The 18,844-nt window shown below is 38.9% G+C and overlaps 1 protein-coding gene and 2 pseudogenes across 4 annotated transcripts in view; 1 reads left to right on the plus strand and 2 right to left on the minus strand.

Moving 5' to 3' along the window:
- The window catches only part of SPPL3 (signal peptide peptidase like 3), a 138,468-nt gene that overhangs the window by 16,085 nt on the left and 103,539 nt on the right, over positions 1 to 18,844 (minus strand). For 3 of the 4 annotated variants that reach the window (XM_047088426.1, XM_047088428.1, XM_047088427.1), the window contains 2 exons: positions 8,205 to 8,293; positions 719 to 838 (listed from right to left, as the gene is read on the minus strand). In XM_047088426.1, the coding sequence (XP_046944382.1) occupies positions 719 to 838; positions 8,205 to 8,293 (209 nt within the window). Of the gene's footprint in view, positions 1 to 718; positions 839 to 4,482; positions 5,458 to 8,204; positions 8,294 to 18,844 lie in introns of those variants that run through there. The other variant, XM_047088430.1, reaches the window with a different exon arrangement.
- Positions 4,877 to 5,658, plus strand: LOC124518412 (40S ribosomal protein S3a-like; annotated as a pseudogene).
- LOC124518413 (thymosin beta-4-like) lies at positions 14,193 to 17,222 on the minus strand (annotated as a pseudogene).

An 18,844-nucleotide genomic window follows, 5' to 3' on the forward strand; every position in this document is an offset into this window, starting at 1 on the left:
GTGCTGACAGTCCTGAACTGATGATACGGGTATCCAATGGTTCAAGGAGAAGATGGGGAAGAAAAGCCAGACTTATGGAAAAAAACTTGCATGGCAGGTTGTATAGGTCTTAAGTTTTGAATGATGATTAAAAAGAAGTACACAGAAGATCCTGGGTTCGAGTCTCAGTGGAACCTTGGTTCCAGGAAACTTACCTTGGTTTCCTTTCAAAAGAAAAAAAAGACGTGAGAGGTGCCTGGGTGGCTCAGTTGGTTAAATGTCTAACTTGGCTTAGGTCATGATCTCACAATTCTTGAGTTCGAGCCATGTGTTGGGCTCTGTGCTGACAGCTCAGAGCCTGGAGCCTGTTTCGGGTTCTGTGTCTCCCCCTCTCTTTGCCCCTCCCCAACTTGCACTCTGCCTCTTTCTCAAAAATAAATAAACTTAAAAAAAAAAAAAAAGAAGTGAAAAAATTTCCTTTTAGGTTAATGTTCAAGAATAGAGAAACATGGGACACCCAGGTGACTCAGCTGATTAAGCATATGACTCTTGATTTCAGCTCAGGTCATGATCTCATGGTTTGTGAGATTGAGCCCCAAGTTGTTGGGCTCTGCACTGATACGGTAGAAAACCTGCTTGGGATTCTCCTCTCCCTCTCTCTCACTGGTGTGTGCATGCTCTCTCTCTCTCTCAAAAATAAATAAACTTAAAAGAAAAAAGAACAGAGAAACTTATTTACCTGCTGTACATATTGTAAAAACTACTTGAACTGAGTCAAAGAAGAAGAACATTACTAGGAGAGAGACAGATGCTCCAATTGGAAGGAATAGGGCCTGGGTAGAGTCAATAGTTTGGATACCTGAAAGAGAATAAGGGACATATTAATGACTTATATGATAAGTACTGTGCCCATGTACTCCAGAGACACTAACCCATTAAAATGCAGACAGTCTATGGAGCGCCAGGGTGGCTCAGTTGGTTAAGCTTCTGACTCTGATTTCAGCTCAGGTCATGATCTCACAGTTGGTGAGATCGAGCCCAAGTGGGGCTCTGTGCTGACAGGGCCAAGTCTGCTTGGGATTCTCCCTCTCTCAAAATAAATAAATAAACTAAAAAAAAAAAGTACAGACAGTTCTAGGAGTTAGTATATAAGATATAGATTATCTAGGACCTCTGATTCTTTCCTTCCCACTGAAATTATGAGGTCCTTGCTCTCCTCATGGTGCATTCGTTATATCAGGTACTCAAATACTTGTTGAACTGAACTACTACCTCCTGGTGCTAACAATCTGGTTGACAGGCTGAAGGAAGGAAGAAATAGGAAGAAGAGGGGGAGGGAGATGGGGGGGTAGAAAGACGAAAGGAGGGAAAAAAAAACTAAGAACATCAACAGGTAGTAAAAAGATTAGTCAATCTGAGTACATCTGTAATCTCATGTACAGGTTTGGTAAAAGGTAGTTTAAAGCCACTGACTAAAATCCTTTCTCATTATCTACAGATTTACTCATGTTCACTCTTCCCCATTGTTGCTGAGAACTGACTCTCAGTGGAGCATAAGAGTGGAGGGAACAAGACATCTGAAAATCAAAAATCAGAAAGATTATTCTGTGGGAACATCGTAAGGACCAAACAGGAGCTAAATGGGGGAAAATAATTACTTGGGATATAGGATTCTTGGTTAATCATTAGAATCATCTGGAGAGCTTTAAAAATTACATGCCCAGGCACAACCCCAGAACAATTAAACTGAAATTTCTGGGTGTTATTAGGCCCAGCTGAAAACTCTCCACAAAATTTTATTTTGCATATAGAGTTGAGGAACACTAAGTATTTGGTAGAGAAGAGAAACACGGCACAATCTGGTAACTACTGAATGAAAAGAAAAAAAATTACTAATCTTGTGTGCTACTTCCAAATTAACACTGCTGAGATATAAAGTTCTTGAGTGGAGTAAAAAAAAAAAAATGTTCATATGAGCTATTATAAAGAAATACTAGGGATGCCTAGGTGGCTCAGTTGGTTAAGTGTCCGACTTCTGCTCAGGTCATGATCTCATGGTTCATGAGTCTGAGCCCCACATCAGGCTCTGTGCTGACAGCTCAGTGCTCAGAGTCTGTTTCAGATTCTGTGTGTCCCTCCCCCCACCTCTCTCTGCCCCTTCCCAGATTGCTGTCTCTCTCAAGAATAAACATTAAAAAAAAAAAATTATAAGTAAACATCTCTCTCCATTAAATTAAGGCAATGAATAAAATATAATGTGACCAGGATTAACATAACTAGGCACAAAGGGTTGTAATTATCAACCAATATTTAAAAATGGTTCTTTGATATTTGAATTTACCTGTCCCAAGAAAGCTATTTAGGGATTTTAGTTAAATAAACTATTAAATATTTCTACAAAACACAATTGCTTCCTACTGGCTAGATACATGAGTCAAATAATTCACTTAGGAATAGGGCATTTCAATTTAGGAGGAGTGGCTACGTGTCAAGACAAATAGAGATGTTCTTCAGAAGACAGCTGGCCAGAAGTGCAGTCAAACTTGTCTTCCTGGCACCTTGATCGTGTGTGTGTGTGTGGGGGGGGGGGGGTGGTATCTTACTTAAAGTGTCTTATGGACATTTACAAAGTAAAACTCTATGAAATCTCTAACTGAATTTCACCTAGTTTTTTATCTGAGTGCTCTACACTAGTTCAAAGAACTACTAGAGGAAACTACAGATTTCAGGTGCCGTTCACAACAGAAAATAATGGTTTCTCAATGGCTCTGCACTGACAGCATGCATAAAAATTAAATGGCTGGCGAAAACAAAAACTGTTTAGTAAGTCAGGTATATGAGAAGTATGTGTTTATAATAAATCTAAATTTTATCAGTTTAGTCTGCAATTAAAATGCAAAGCTGAATACAAAGAGCCTTTCTAGAATATTAGATAAGAATGCATAGATTTTTGTTTTTTGAAAGCACAGATTTTAAAGCAAGAGGTATTAAGACACTGCTTCCATTAGTTCTATAGAAGAATGCCTAAGGGAGTTTACCAAACAGCAATGTCACAGGTAAAGTGAAGTTCCTTTAGTTGCTGACAATATGCTTCCCAAAAAAATACAAAATTTCAATATTGTACTTCCTAAAGGTCTGGAGATAATAGTCCTGAGGGAGATGGAGCTAATTAATTAGAAATTTCAGTGACTTCAAAACAAAACAAAATAAAATTCTCTGTCAGTATTCTAGCTTTATATTAGATCCTTGGTATTTCCTCCCTCTTAGGTGGTGACTTTAATCTGTCCTGTCAGTCACTCCTCATAATTAGGAGGAGTTACTCAAATGCAGTGGGCATTACCTTTAAAGCCAAAATTATCATAAGAAATAGGCATGGTTTTCTCTTCACGGCGGACCCTAGAGATAAGACGCTTTAGGACAAAGGCAAGAAGCTGCTGGAGCACAAAGAGATAGAGGGCAGTCTCAAAACAAAAGAAATAGGCATGGTGACAGAAAAAAATATGTACAGAGAAATTATTTTTAGCTTTCAGTGAACAAGGCTACAGGCTAAATACATGGTCATGAAATAGATACTGAACAATACACCAATCAATGTATTATTGATAATCATTAAGAAAGTTAATGATTTAGCACCTCCGTGAGAGAAGCATGTTTTGGCTATTTACTGTATTACACAGTAGGTAACACGAGGGACTGAAAAACCTGCACAATCTTCAGATATATTACATGGGTAGCCTGGTAAAGAAAGGCCTTCAAGATGTCAGATAATGGGGGTGAGGTTGGGAGTTGTCCTTTTCAACCCACCTAACACCGATTCAATGTAGGACTGGTGCGCCAGGGGAAAAAGTATCTACCTAGGTTTCTTGGAGCAGATGTAGGGATGAAACAGGATTTAGAACAAGGTTAGGGAGAATTAGAGAGGCCCTGGAGGGCACTCCCTCGTCCCCACTTTCTAACTCTTTTTATTGCAAAACATAACACACATACAGCAAAGTACATAAAACAAAAATGCAGAGTTCAGTCAATCATCAAATGGCTAATACCACCCAGGTCAAGCTTGCCAAGCCCAGAAGTCTTTCTTGTGCCTCCCAGTCACTACTCTTCCTCCCAGAGGGAACTACTACCCTGGTTTTTATACTTCCTTCTCTGCTCTATTTGATATGTTTTCCACCCAAGCATGCATCCTAAAATACTAATATTTATTTTGCTTGTTTTTGAACTTATTACATGCCTTGAATTACTAGGATTTTTTTTTTTTTTTTTTTGCATCTGGCTTCTTTTGCCCAACATTGTGAGCAACATCCATGCTATTTATGTAGCTGTACATCACTCATTTTCCTGTCTTTTTCAAATTCCTTGATTCTTACTTATTTTGGGAGTAAGCAACCACAACACTTATTTATTTTTAATTCTGCAACCTTTAAAAACCACCTCATCTATCTACACTTTTTCCTTCAATCAGTTCAGAACACTTTTGCCAAAATCTGAACACTAAATTCATACCTTCCTTTCCTGAGAACTTCCCCTTAATTGTTATCATTCAGGACTTCAATCTCTTTGGTGCCTACACAATCTCTTGTATTTCTCTGTTTATCTTTCTGGCTGTTATTTCCTTGAGTTTGATAAATGTACCATGTTTTCCATGCCATCCCTTCAATCTGGAATGATGTCGTGCTCCATGATCAAGTGCTGGCCTTCCCTGCAGCAACAGCCATTTCTTTATGTTTTTTTCTGATTATGTGGAAGTGGAAGGCATTCTCTCCTCATCTATCCCTTTTTGGTATCCATGGCCCAGATGAGGCACTGAGGAAATACATCTGTGAGGATAATTTAGTGTAACACAGGAGACAGATTTAAGACAATGACTATTTAGCCATTTGGCTCCCTGAGCAGCGCCATGGTGGTAGGCAGGAACAAGCGCCTTAAGAAAGGTGGCAAAAAGGGAGCCGAGAGTGGCTGATCCATTTTCAAAGAAAGAGTGCTACGATGTAAAAGCACCAGCAATGTTTAATATAAGAAATATGAGAAAAACACTAGTCATGAGAACTCAAGGAACCAAAATCACATCTGATGGCCTCCAGGGTCCTGTGTTTGAAGTAAGCCTTGTTGATCAGCCTGATGAAGTTGCATTTAAGAAATTCAAGCTAATTACTGAAGATGTTCAGGGCAAAAACTGCCTAATTTTCATGGCATGGATCTTACCCGGGACAAAATGTGCTCCATGGTCAAAAAATGCCAGACATGATTGAAGCTCACGTTGATGTCAAGACCACTGATGGGTGTTTGCTTCGTCTTTTTTGTGTTGGTTTTACTAAAAAACGCAACGATCAGATTCAGAAGACCTCTTACACTCAGGACCAACAGGTCTGCCAAATTCGGAAAAAGATGATGGAAATCATGACCCTAGAGGTGCGGACAAATGACTTGAAAGAAGTGCGTCAATAAATTGATTCCAGACAGCATCGAAAAGATGTAGAGAAGGCTTGCCAGTCTATTTATCCACTCCATGATGTCTTCGTTAGAAAATTAAAAATGCTGAAGAAGCCCAAGTTTGAATTGGGAAAGCTCACGGAGCTTCATGGTGAAGGTTGTAGTTCTGGAAAAGCTACTGGGGATGAGACCGGTGCTAAAGTTGAATGAACTGATGGATATGAGCCACCAGTCCGAGAATCTGTTTAAAATTCAGGCATTTAATGGTGATAAATAAAAAATCTTATTTGTGATGTTTAAAACAAAACAAAACAAAAATGATTATTTAAAGCATTTATTTAAAGCAGGTTATGATCTGACAGCTCATGGGTTCGAGCCCCATGTCGGGCTCTGTGCTGACAGCCCAGAGCCTGGAGCCTCCTTTGGATTCTGTGTCTCCCTCTCTCTCTGCCCCTCCCTTGTGTTCTCTCTTTCTCTCTCAAAAGTAAATAAACATTAAAATACATATATATCTAATAGAATATCTAAAAAATACACATCTAATAAAGTGCATGATAGGAACCCAGCATCAAGCTCTTAACAAATCAAGTCTCTTTATTTATAATTCAGTTCAGATGCTGGTAATGAGAAATAGAAAACTGACATAACCAGATACCCTTTCACTGTATGGACTGAGGATTTATTTATTTGAGGATAAAATTATACTTAGACACACAGTATCGATTTCTCTTAGGTTTCTGTGATGGAATGTACAATGGATTTATAATCTGATTTAAGTACATCATTTGCATATATGCTATGTAACACAGGACTTATAAAGGAGTTTCAATTGTATAAGGTGATTTGGCTTAAAATGTTGATAGAAGTGCTCTGTAATAATTTAACCTGAAAATTAGATATTGACACTGGGTTTTGCCTGATTCCTAGTAAGTTGGTGGTATGGTCTTTTACCTCATATAAGGATCTGTGTCCTAAGAAAAGCCTCATTATGTTTCAGTGATTCTACTTACTAGATTTATAATGCCTACTTTACACTGCTAGGGACAACAAACGCATTTAACTGGGTGAAAACTGGGCAAGTGTGATTTGGCTGATGGGGTAGTAACTAGAGAAACTGAAAGTGATCTCTTAACAAGTTAACTTCTAAAATTCTCCATCAGCATTCTAGTTTTATATTAGATCCTTAGTATTTCCACCCCCTTAGGTGGTGACTTTAATCTGTCCTGTCAGTCATGCTCATTCTCTCCCCTGTGCCTATTACATGCTCTTCCCACCCAGAATGCCTTCTTCTCCAGCAATCCAAGTTCACAGTTTCAAATTTCAAGTCACACTCACCTTGTCTGGGAGGAAGTCCTTATTAAATTGGCCCTCTGTGGCTCACCCTGACTTGCCTCTTTACTCTCTTTGTACATGGATGTCAAAATCACTTCATCTCTAGTGTGTATTCTGATCTACTGATAGTAGATGCTGATTCAGAAGTATTCTAAGGCTATGGTAAGGGTCTGTGAGAGGAAGTACCTGCTCTAGGGATAGGAAGTGGTATTTGCTATCTCCGTCTCAGTACTTTATTAACACTTGAGAAAGTACTTTGGCCACAATGCCTATGTGACAGCTTGGGTGCAATCTCTTGTACTTCTGCAGCTTTCAAAATATGTAACAGAATATCCAGGGGCACCTTGGTGGCTCAGTTGGTAAAGGATCCAACTTCAGCTCAGGTTATGATCTCACAGTTCATGGGTTCGAGCCCCGCATCGGGCTCTGTGCTGACAGCCCAGAGCCTGGAGCCTCCTTTGGATTCTGTCTCCCTCTCTCTCTGCCCCTCCCCTACTTGTGTTCTTTCTTTCTCTCTCAAAAGTAAATAAACATTAAAAAAAAAAAAAAAATATATATATATATATATAATAGAATATCTAAAAAATACACATCTAATAAAGTGCATGATAGGAACCCAGCATCAAGCTCTTAACAAATCAAGTCTCTTTATTTATAATTCAGTTCTCTTTATAATAAACGTCACCAATTTTATATAACTCTACTGAGGCACAACTTATATATATTCATCCATCTTCACTGTACAGTACTTGCCACATAACTACAAATCTACTTTCTGTCTCTCCATATTTGCCTTTTTGGAAATTTCATACCCGTGGACTCACACAATACGCAGCCTTTCCTGTACGGCTCCTTTCATAATGTCTTGAAGGGCATCCATGCCGTGGCATCTACCAGCACCTCATTCTTGTTAACGCTCAACAGTATTCCTTCGTGTGGATACTTTATCCACCCACTACTTTATTGATCTTTGAGCTGTTTCTACTTTTGGGCCATAATAAACAATGCTGCTAAACATTTGCCATATAGCACACTTCTATTTTTTATAAAGCAAGCTTTATTATCAGGTTGCCACAATACTTAGCTTTACAAGTACTTCAGAAGTAACTATCTTCAAGAACCACTGAGTGAATTTATGATCAACACATACAAAACTATCAACCTCACCAAAGGATTTAAATGAAGTCTTAAGCAGGTGGATACCTATTTTCCTACTTATTTTTAAGAAAATAAAGAATCTCAGCAGTAAGCTTTCAGGCATGAGTTAAAAGCAGTACACAAAGTACACAAGAAATCTGTAGTTCAGATTCAGAATGTAAGCATTTTTACAAATTCTACCATACAGATTAGATTTTATTATTACACCAAAAAATCCTTAACCCCAGTAAATTAACTTGGGTTATAGAAACAATCAAATTAAGCCCAGTGCATGTATGAAAGTTAATTGACATAAAAGGCCTTACTATTATTGGTGCTGTTGCCATTGAAAGACCCAGTAGAACTGCTATTGTCTTTCTCCTTATCTTGATTTTCAAAGTCCATATTAAGGGACCTGTGGAAAAATGTATAGGCAAGTTTTAATTTTGCTTAAGAAATGAGGTCAGAAAAGTCTGTTACGAGATAATATTTTAACATGGAAGGCATCAGGGAAGATAGGAAGGTCTCTTTTGAACAACTCTGCAAAACAGTTCTTGTTGGTACATTTTGGAAAAACCATCTACATCCCTTCCAATATGTCAGTTCAAGAGTTCTCCTGACTGAAGATTAAAAGCATTCCACTGTGGCTGATCTTCCAGACACATCTCCGTGCACATCCTTAATTACCTACTTATGATAAATACCTAGAAAGAGAAATGTTGGGTCAAAGGGCAAGCACAATTTTGAGACTTTAACATACTACACAACTGCTTCCAACAAAGTTATACCAATTTGCTCTCTCTAGCAGTGTATGAAAGCATCTTCTCTATACCTTGTCAGCTTTCATTTAACAACAGCATACACTTGAATTTCTGCTATATATAGGACTGCTCTAGGCAGTGGAGGGATGATAAATAGTGCATAAGACAAGTTTTCATGGATTGTACATTCAGAGGGGGGATGCCAACAATAAACAAGAAAAGTAAGTTAAATGGATATTAATGGTAACAGCTAATGAGAACATGCAGGAAATGAAAAGACTAGATTTGAAATTTTAAATAGGGTGGGCTGGGGAGTCAACACTGGCATGATTTCCATGTCAAGACATGAAGGAAGTGGTCATTGTCCAGCTGGGGAATGAACAATGCGATCTCTTAAGTTAGCGTTCTTTAACTACTAAACAATTTTGTGTATGTGAGCTCACTCATTTTTTTCCTTTTTTGTAAACTATTTAAGTCCTTAGCTCATCTTCAACTACTATGTTACTCTAAGGTGTTTGTGCCCTAAAGAACTTCCTGCAATGATGGAAATGTTCTGTATCTGAACTGGGTAGACATTAGCCACATGAACACTGAATACGTGGGAGTGCAACAGGAACTGAATTCTACATTTAATTTTAAGTAACTTAAATTATTTGGGGGCTAAAACTATAAAATTCTTAGGTGAAACATAAGAATAAATCTTTGTAATCTTGGATTGGGAAGTAGATTCTTACACATGATGCCAAAGATACAAGCAAAAAATTGATAAATTGGACTTCATCAAAATTTAAAACTTGTGCTTCAAAGGACACTATCAAAAAAGTCTCTAACCCAAAGGATGGGAGAAAATATCTGCTCTTATACGTCTGTTAAGGGCCTTGTATTTAGAACATATAAAGAACTCCTACAATTCAATAATAAAAAGAAAACCCAATTAAACAATAAACAAAGGATCTGAATAAATACTTCTCCAAAGAAGCTATGCAAATGGCCAATAAGCACATGAAAAGACTTTTCACATCATTAGTCATCAGGGAAATACAAATCAAAGCAAAATGAGATACCACTTCATACCCATGACGATGGCTATAAGCAGAAAGTCAGATAATAACCAAGTGTCAGCAAAGACATCACTGGTGGGAATGGAAATTGGTGCAGATACTTTGGAAGCCAGTCTGACAATTTTCAATTTCTTTAATAAATATGAGGCTATTCAGGTTATCGATTTCTTCTTAAGTGAGCTTTAGCAGGGTGTGTCTTTCAAAGAATCAGTCCATTTCATTTAAGTTGTCAGATTTACTGGCATTAAGTTGTTGATAGTAGGCCCTTATTACCTTTGCAATACCTGTAGGTTCTAGTAACATCACTTCTCTCGTTCCTGATACTGGTTTTAGGTTTTCTCTTTTTCCTGATTAGTCTGACTAGGGTTAAAAAAAAAATTTTTTTTTTAAGTTTATTTTGAGAGAGACAGAGACAGCATGAATAAGGGAGGGGTACAGAGAGAGAGAGAGAGAGAGAGAGAGAGAGAGAGAGAGAGAGAGAGAGAGAATGCCAAGCAGGCTCCACACCATTAGTGCAGAGCCCAATGCGGGGCTTGAACTCATGAAACTGTGAGGTCATGACCTGAGCCAAAAACCAAGAGTTAGATGCTTAACCGACTGAGCCACTCAGGTGCCCCATAGCCTGGCTAGAGATTTACCAACTTCTATTGGTCTTTAAAAATTAGCTTTTGGTTTCACTGATTTTTCTCTACCCCTAGAGAAAATAATTCACTTATTTTGGCTTTGATCTTCATTCTTACCTTTTGTCCATTTACTAAATTGGTTTAAATTTGCACCCCCTCTCACCCCACCTAGTTTATTAAGTTTAAAGTTTAGATCATTGACACCTTTTTCTTCTATTCTAATCCAGGCATTTAGAACTGTAATCCCTCCTCTGAGTACTGCTTTTGCAAAATTCCATAAATTTAGTGTTTTTCACTTTCTTTTCATGCACAATATTTTCTGTTTTTCTACATGACTTCTTTTTTGATGCATGGAAGTGTTATTTTTGTTTTAAAATATCTGGGAATTTTCTAGACATCTTTCTGCTATTGATTTCCAATCTGATTCAACTGTGATCTGTTAGGGACTGAATGTGTCATTCTCTAACCCCCAAAAGTTCATTTGTTGAAGCCCTAACACCTAGTATGATGGTATTTGGCGACTGGGTCTTTGGGATGTAATTCTGTTGTGGTCATGAGAGTGGGGCCCTCATGACGGAATCAGTATCCTTCTTAGAAGAAATACCAGAGAGCCTGCTGAGTGGGCACACACTGAGGAAAGACCATGTGACCACAAAGCAAGAAGGGGTCTTTCTGCAAGCCAGGAAGAGTGCTCACCAAAACCCAATCCTGCTGGCACCCTGACCTTGGATTTCCAGCCTCCAGAACTGTAAAAAAAAATAATTTTCTGTTGTTTAAGCTACCCAGCCTGTAGTATTTTGTTATGGCAGCCCCCCGCTAATTAACAGAGATCAGAGATCATACTTTGTATGCTTAGTATCCACTTACTGAGACTTATTTTATGTCCCCAGATATGTTCTAAACTGGTAAATGTTCCATGGGCACTTGAGAAGAATGCATATTTTCCGGTTGAAGGGAGTGTTCTATGAATGCCAATTAGGTGAAGTTGGTGGAGAATACTATTCAAGCCACTACATCCTTACTGATTTCCTGACAACTTGTTTTATCGAATACTGAGAGGTACTGAAATCTTCAGCTACACTTGTGGATTTCTTAACATTTATTTTGGGGACAGCACAAGTGGGGGAGGAGCAGACCATCCAAAGTGGGCTCTGCGCTGACAGGCTGACAAAAGGGCACCCAATGTGGGGGGCTGAACTCACAAACCGCGAGATCACAACCTAAGCCAAAGTCGGACACTCAACCGAGTGAGCCACTCAGGCACCCGTTTTATTTCTCCTTAAAGTTCTATCAATTTTTGCTTCATGTATTTTGAGGATCTTTTATGAGATGCATAAACATTTAGGATTATTACGTCTTGTTGTTTAATTGACCCCTTTATCATTATGAAATAGCCTTGTCTGTAAATATTCCTTGCTCTGAAAGCAGCTTTTGTCTGGTATTAATATAGTTATTCTAGCTTTCTTTTGATGATTATAAGGTATATCCTTCCCCAACCTTTTACGTTAAATCTTTCTCTGGCTTCATATCTGCTTCTTGTAAGCACCATGTAATTGGATCATGCATTTTAATTCAATCTGATAATTGTTGCCTTCTGATTGTAGTGTTTAGGCCAATTTCATTTTACGTGATTATTGTTATGATTAGATTTGAGACTATCATGTTGCTATTTGTATTTTTTGCTGTTCTCCTTTATCTAACTTCTTTTGGATTAATACAGTATTTTTAATGATTCTATTTTATCGCTTTTGTTGTCTTATTATCTGTACTCGTTCTTTTATTTTAGTGGTTGCTATAACATTTATATTAAACATCTTTAACCAATACAGTGTACCTTCAAGTTATATTATGGTACTTCACGTACAGTATAAAAACCTGACAACAGTTCACATTTGTTACTCAATCAATCTTTGTACTATTACCATGTGTTTTACTTTTACATGTTATGCTACAAATTCCACAATATATTGTTAATTTTGTTTATATAGTCAATTATATTCTAAAAAGTTTTAAATAATAAGAAAAAATTATTTTATACTTATCAATGTTGTTACCACTTCTGGTGATCTTTATTCCTTTTGTGTAAATCCAGACTTTCAGCTGGTAGAATTTTTAATGTGTTTGAAGTACTTCCTTTCACACTTCTTATAATGGAAAGTGGTTGGTGATAAATGTTTCAGGTTTGGGGTATCCGAAAACAGCTTTATTTTGCCTTAATTTTTGAAAGATACTTTTGCCAACAGAATTTGTCAACAGGAGAATTTTATGTTGACGGTTTTTCCTTTCTGTACTTTAAAGCTGTTGTTCCACTGTCTTCTCATTTATATTATTCTCAGTGAGAAATCCAGTGTTCACCCTTATTTTTGTTCCTCTCTGTGTAATGTGTTCTTCTGCCTACTCCCACCACCCCCGCCATCCACCTCTGGCTCCTTTGGATTTTCTCTTTTATGACTGGTTTTGAGTGACTTGATTATGATGGGCCTTGGAGTAGTTTTCTTCATGTTTCCTGTACTGTGGGTTTATTAAGTTCCTTAGAGCAGTGGGTTATAGTTTATTTCAAGTTTGGAAAAATTTGGCCACTAATTCTTCAAGTGTTTTTTTTTTAATGTTTGTTTATTTAACATTTATTTATTTTTGAGACAGAGAGAGACAGAGCATGAATGGAAGAGGGACAGAGAGAGAGGGAGACACAGAATCGGAAGCAGGCTCCAGGCTCCGAGCCATCAGCCCAGAGCCGGACGCTGGGCTCGAACTCACGGACCGCGAGATCGTGACCTGAGCTGAGGTCGGACGCTCAACCGACTGAGCCACCCAGGCGCCCCAATGTTTATTTATTTTTGAGAGAGAGAGAGGTAGAGTGTGAGCGGGTGAGGGGGACAGAGGATCCGAAGCGGGCTGTGCTGATAGCAGAGAGCCCGATGCGGGGCTAGAACCCACCAACTGTGAGATCATGACCTGAGCCGAAGTCAGATGCTTAGCTGACTTAGTCACTCAGGTGCCCCTTCAAGTATTTTTCTTTCCTTCCCTTTCTTCTCTCTTGTAGAGACCCCAATTACCCATATATTAGCCCACTGGAGGTTCTTCTTTGATGTTCAATGATAGGTCAAAGACACTCTTTCCATTAAAAACAATTTCCCCCTCTTTTCTCTATTCCATTTTGGATATTTTCTGTCACTGTGACTTCAAGTTTATTAATCTTTTCTTCTGTAATGTCTAATTGCTGTTAATCTCATCCAGTGTATTTTTTTCAGGTTTTAAAACTTTTTATTTACACATTAAAAAAATTGTGCATTCTAGTAGTTAAAATAATTTGAACAAAAAAAATAATGCTCTGATGCAACTGCATTTTACAGCCTGCGGGACATCTTGGAAAGCTTGAATTTTACTCTAGATTTCACTGTTGTCCCAGCTAGCTTCTTCCTTCACCAACATGCAAGTTCTTTTCCTTTCCTGCCAGCCAGAGAGGCAGATGGGAGGTGTGGCCTTTGTCGTCAGTAGTCCTAGATTTTTTTTTTTTTAACATTTATTATTGAGAGACAGAGAGAGACAGAGCTTGAGCAGGGGAGGAGCAGAGAGAGAGGGAGACATAGAATCTGAAGCAGGTTCCAGGCTCTGAGCTGTCAGCACAGAGCCCGACGTGGGGCTCAAACTCACAAACCACAAGATTATGACCTGAGCCGAAGTTGGAGGCTTAACCGACTGAGCCACCCAGGCGCCCCCCCCTTTTTTTTTTTTAATGTTTACTTATTTTTTGAGACAGAGTGCAAGCAGGGGAGGGGCAGAGAAAGAGGGAGACACAGAATCGGAAGCAGGCTCCAAGCTCTGTGCTTACAGCACAGACACGGGGTTCAAACCTACAGACTGCGAGATCATGACCCGAGCTGAAGTCAGACACTTAACTGACTGAGCTACCCAGGTGCCCCAGCCATCGATTCTTTGATGTGAAAAGGGGCAGCATTTAAACTTGATCCAAATTCTTTACAATTCACAAAGTTAAAGAGCTAGAAGCAGCAGAATAAGTAGGCAATGCATGTGGAATGTACAGTGCATATTGTTAGTGCACACTTCACTACATTTTGCCTGCTTGCTTCTTCTGGTTAGCTGTTTCTTTTGAAGGAAGTAGATTTCGCGTTTCTATATTCTTCAGTTTGACTTCTTGAATTTCTCCCTATCAGCCATATCGGGTTTGTCAGACATGGTTGCAGAGGAAGCAGAGTGAAGTACATGAGCCTGCAGAGTCTGGTCTGAGCGGTGGCTGCCACTGAGTGCCCATTCGGTGTATTTTTGGTCTCAGACATCGTTGTTTTCCTCTCCAGAGGCTTGATTTGGGTATTTTACAACATCTTCCATCTGTATCTATCTAACTTTTTGTACAGATGGAATATAATTTATAGTAACAGGTTTGATGTATTTCTCTGCTAATTCCAACATACATGTGTCAGTTCTGGGTTGGTTTTGATTATTTCCATCATTGGTCATGTTCTCCTTTTTCTTTGTTGCCTGGTCATCTTTGTACTCCAGATATTGTGAGTTTTACCCTACTGAATGCCACGTGAGTCATACAGTTTTCCAATCTGGCTGACAGGAGCAGGTACTCTTTTAACCCCTTCACATTATTCCTTCCTTAGCCTTAGGTGATTTCCTTACATGCACGCACTGATTGATACTCTGATGAATGCTCAAGGAGTACACCTGCAGATCTCTGGGACTTTCTCTGTTTGTTGCTCTTGTCTTTCATACTCTGTCCTACTAACTCTGGCTGCCTCAGGCTTTCTAGACTCCCAGCTCTGTCTCCACCAGGCAGGGAATGTTTCTCCTACAAATTGTCTTTAATGTTTTCCCTTTTTCTTAAATTTGTTTCTGAGGAGTAAAAACTGTACTATTTACTGTACACAACATGATGTTTTGGTGTGTATATACACTATGAAACAATTACCACAATAAAACTCATTAATATACCCACTGCCTCCCATAATTACCTTTTTTTCATGGTCAGAATACCTGAGATCTACTCTCTAAGCAAATTTTAAGTATATAAATACATTATTATTAACTATAGTCACCACAATGTACATTAGGTCTCTAGAACTTATTCATCCTAGATCTTTCATCAGTCTCTCCTCTTTCCCCCACCTTCCAGCCTCTGGTACTACCACTCAACTCTGTTACTATCAATTCAACTTTTCTGGAGGTGAAGAGGACAGAGAGGACTATCTTAATACAGCTAGAAAAATAGTTTATCATCTCTCAGGATTTGTCCTTTGTTGTCTGATGAACAGTATCTTAGAAATCACTATTTCAGGTGGGATAGTAAGTCCAGTTCCTGTTACTCCATCTTGGCTGGAAGCAGAAGTGCTTCTAGGTAGTTCTTTTAAATATTCAGGTTCCAAACTGAGCAGATTTTGAAGTGAAGGAGAGGTCCCCTTTTATTCTTATTCATGCTGTTTTTAAGACCTTGAGGTACTAGAACATTGTTGAGGTACTGGAACCTTGTCTTTTTAGGAAGAATACAGGATGCTGTCTTGGAGAGGTCAGAATTCTTCCTGGAAGGGACTCTTAACCAAACCATGAGGCTCAGGTGGTACTCGAAATGTTCTTCACTTTATAGTTTCCTATGCTTACAACTCAAAATCTGTTAGATACAGGAAATCTGCCTCCTACTTTAATAGTTTGACTTTGCCATTTGGCTTCCTGTTCTATCAACCACTGTCTAAAACTCCCTTATCTGTTACTGGTGCTGAAGAAGCCTCAATTGGTTATGACTTCAGTTAGAATTGGTGACCTGCCTAGAAAAGCCTGTGGAGTATTGACTAGTTAGGTACCTTTCACCCTGGTCCTCTGTAAACTCGGCTAATCAGTTGCTTAGCAAACTGTCCCACTGGAAGGGCAGCCCTAATGGGTGACAAATTCTCCAATAAGACCAAAGGAGACTATATACGTATGTATATAGATGTGATAGAATCCCTAAAATATGGCTAACACTCCTCTTCTGAATACGGTCAGGACTCTGATGTGTTGGCCTTCCTGGGAGTTTTTAATTAAAAAAAAAAAAAAAGGCCCTGTATTTTGGAACATTCATCTTTTCCTGTCTAATACTGGGGGCTTCTATTTCTCTGGCAATCAGAGGAAGACACTTTAACAGAGATTAGCAAGTATACGGGTTGTTCTCACCTCAGTCAGCCCTGGTCATTGCTACAGGACTGGCTCTGGGGACAAACTTTACCCTGTCAATTCTGTTTAGTTCCACAACAAACTGGACATAATGTTTTGCATATATTTCCCCTGCTAAGACACCTGCCCTAGTTTTCAGTATATGGTTTCATTTCTATGGTTTTTAAACTTTAATTCATGTTTCTCATGGAAGTGCTAACGATTTGTGGACAGTTAAACTCTAAGACTGGTGGTGCAAGTCATGAGGGCCTGTGTGGAGCCACGGGGATATGAAGACTGCTTCTTCCTTGTGGGCATGCTTTGGAAAAGACCTGTAATAATTTAAACTGCATTTTTCAGATTCACTTATGAATGGATTGACAACAACATTTCCTATGCACAGTCTGGTTCTCAGAATCCTGGAGACAGCATAGTAAATTTACAGAAAATTGTTAACCCCCATCTCTACCACTGGGACTGGCTAGCAGGCATAGTTAGCTTCTCCTATGCTTTCTGTTGGCATTATATATTGATGTCTGGACTGGAAAGTTGCCAGTCATCTCTGATTTGACCCTAGGCTCAGCTGGTACAGAGCCTCTGTCTTAAGACTGGGTAAATGAAACGGTGCTGAGAGTACTGCCAGATAGGCTTAGGGGTAGTATCTAAGTCTAGTTCAATTTTTACTAACTGAGGACTATTTAAGACTCTATCCTGGCTTTTTTTTTTTTTTTTAAGTGTTTATTTATTTATTTTTGAGAAAGACCGAGAGGGTAAGCACAAGTCGGGGAGAGGCAGAGAGAGAGAGGGAGACACAGAATCCGAAGCAGGCTCCAGCTGTCAGCACAGAGTCAAGTGCAGGGCTCAAACCCACAAACTGCAAGAACATGACTTGAGCTGCAGTTGGATGCTTAACTGACTGAGCCACCTAGGTGCCCCTATCCTGGCTGTTTTAAGACAAGGATTCCTCTTCTTTCCAAACACTGGTAGGCTGTGGTTACCTTAAAACCAGTTTTAACTGTTCCATTTTCGTAGAACCTAATTTAAGAACTGTTGCAAAGGACGTGAAAGCTTTAGACAGACTAATGAGGTATTGGGGTGGTGGTGTGGTGGGGTGCAGAGTCAGCAAGCATGTCATATAATCTGAAGCTTACTCTGAATTTCTTATTGCCTCAAATAAACTTAGCTAAAATCAAGCACTGCCTGATCCTTAGAGGCAGACCATGGGTGACTACTACACAAAACAGAATGAAGTTGGTTAGATGAAGTGGTGGGGCCCCACACATTTGCTCAAACAGGAGGTTCATGTATTGTAGCTTTACAAAACAAGATCAATGAACCTGGGTTTAACAGATTCCAAGCCACTGTGACTGAAGTCCAATAAGAGTTACCCATACCGTATAGCTAACAACCAACTTAAGCAGTTTAAGTAAAAAGTCTTTGCTGAAGACTCTGCCTCCTGAGCTATCCAGGGACCATTCTGAATTATGGGCCTTTATCCTGCCTTACTTGGTAATCTCTATTAACTCTACCGACATGAAACTGCTTGGCTGTATCTAGAACAGTTTATTCCATCTTCATAAAAGACTACCCTTCACTCTTCTCCCCTCTCTCCCTGCCATCCCAATTTTACTGTTATTACTACACAATAACATACATTAATTCACCATGATGTTATTACTAGACATTCCAGCCAAACTGTATCTGGGCTATTCACTTAACCTAAGTCTGGGTTACTGAAACCAATGTTTAAATACTCACTGAAAGACTTGAGCTATTGCTATTTCATCACAGACAACCATCTACCATCACAGAAAAAGCCATCTAAATTATAGCATATTATTTGCTATTGTTCGTTGCCTTGTCATCAACTATGACTGAACAGGAAATAGTTATGGGTCAAGCTTTAGGAGGCAGACAAATTTCCAGTTATTGATGCTTGCAAAGAAGCTACACCAAGAATCTACTACTAAGAATCCAGGTAGAAGAGATGGTCTTTTGCCTAGGAAACTGAAAACTTCCTAAAGGTTAAAATAATGATAATAGTTCACCTTTACTGAGCTTATACTGTCAGGCTAATTATGTAACTGCTTTATAGGCAAGATTTCTTTTGTTTCACAGAATAACTATAATTAGTAATGTTGACTATATTTGGAGACAGAGCATTTAAAGAGGTAATTAAATTAAAATGGGGGTAGATAGGGTGGGCGCTAATCCAATATAATTGGTGTCTTTATAAGAGGAGGACATTAGGTGAGAGAGACCGACCAGACACATGCACACACAGAAGGCCAGGGGAAGAGCACCATCTACATATGAAGACAGTAATCTATAAGCTGTTTCAGAATGAAACCAACCCTGCCGACACCTTGAT

The sequence above is a fragment of the Lynx rufus genome, unplaced genomic scaffold (genome assembly GCF_022079265.1).
Source record: "Lynx rufus isolate CCGP_SWC_20201006 ecotype Redwood Valley unplaced genomic scaffold, mLynRuf1.p SCAF_24, whole genome shotgun sequence".
NCBI classification, from domain to species: domain Eukaryota; kingdom Metazoa; phylum Chordata; class Mammalia; order Carnivora; family Felidae; genus Lynx; species Lynx rufus.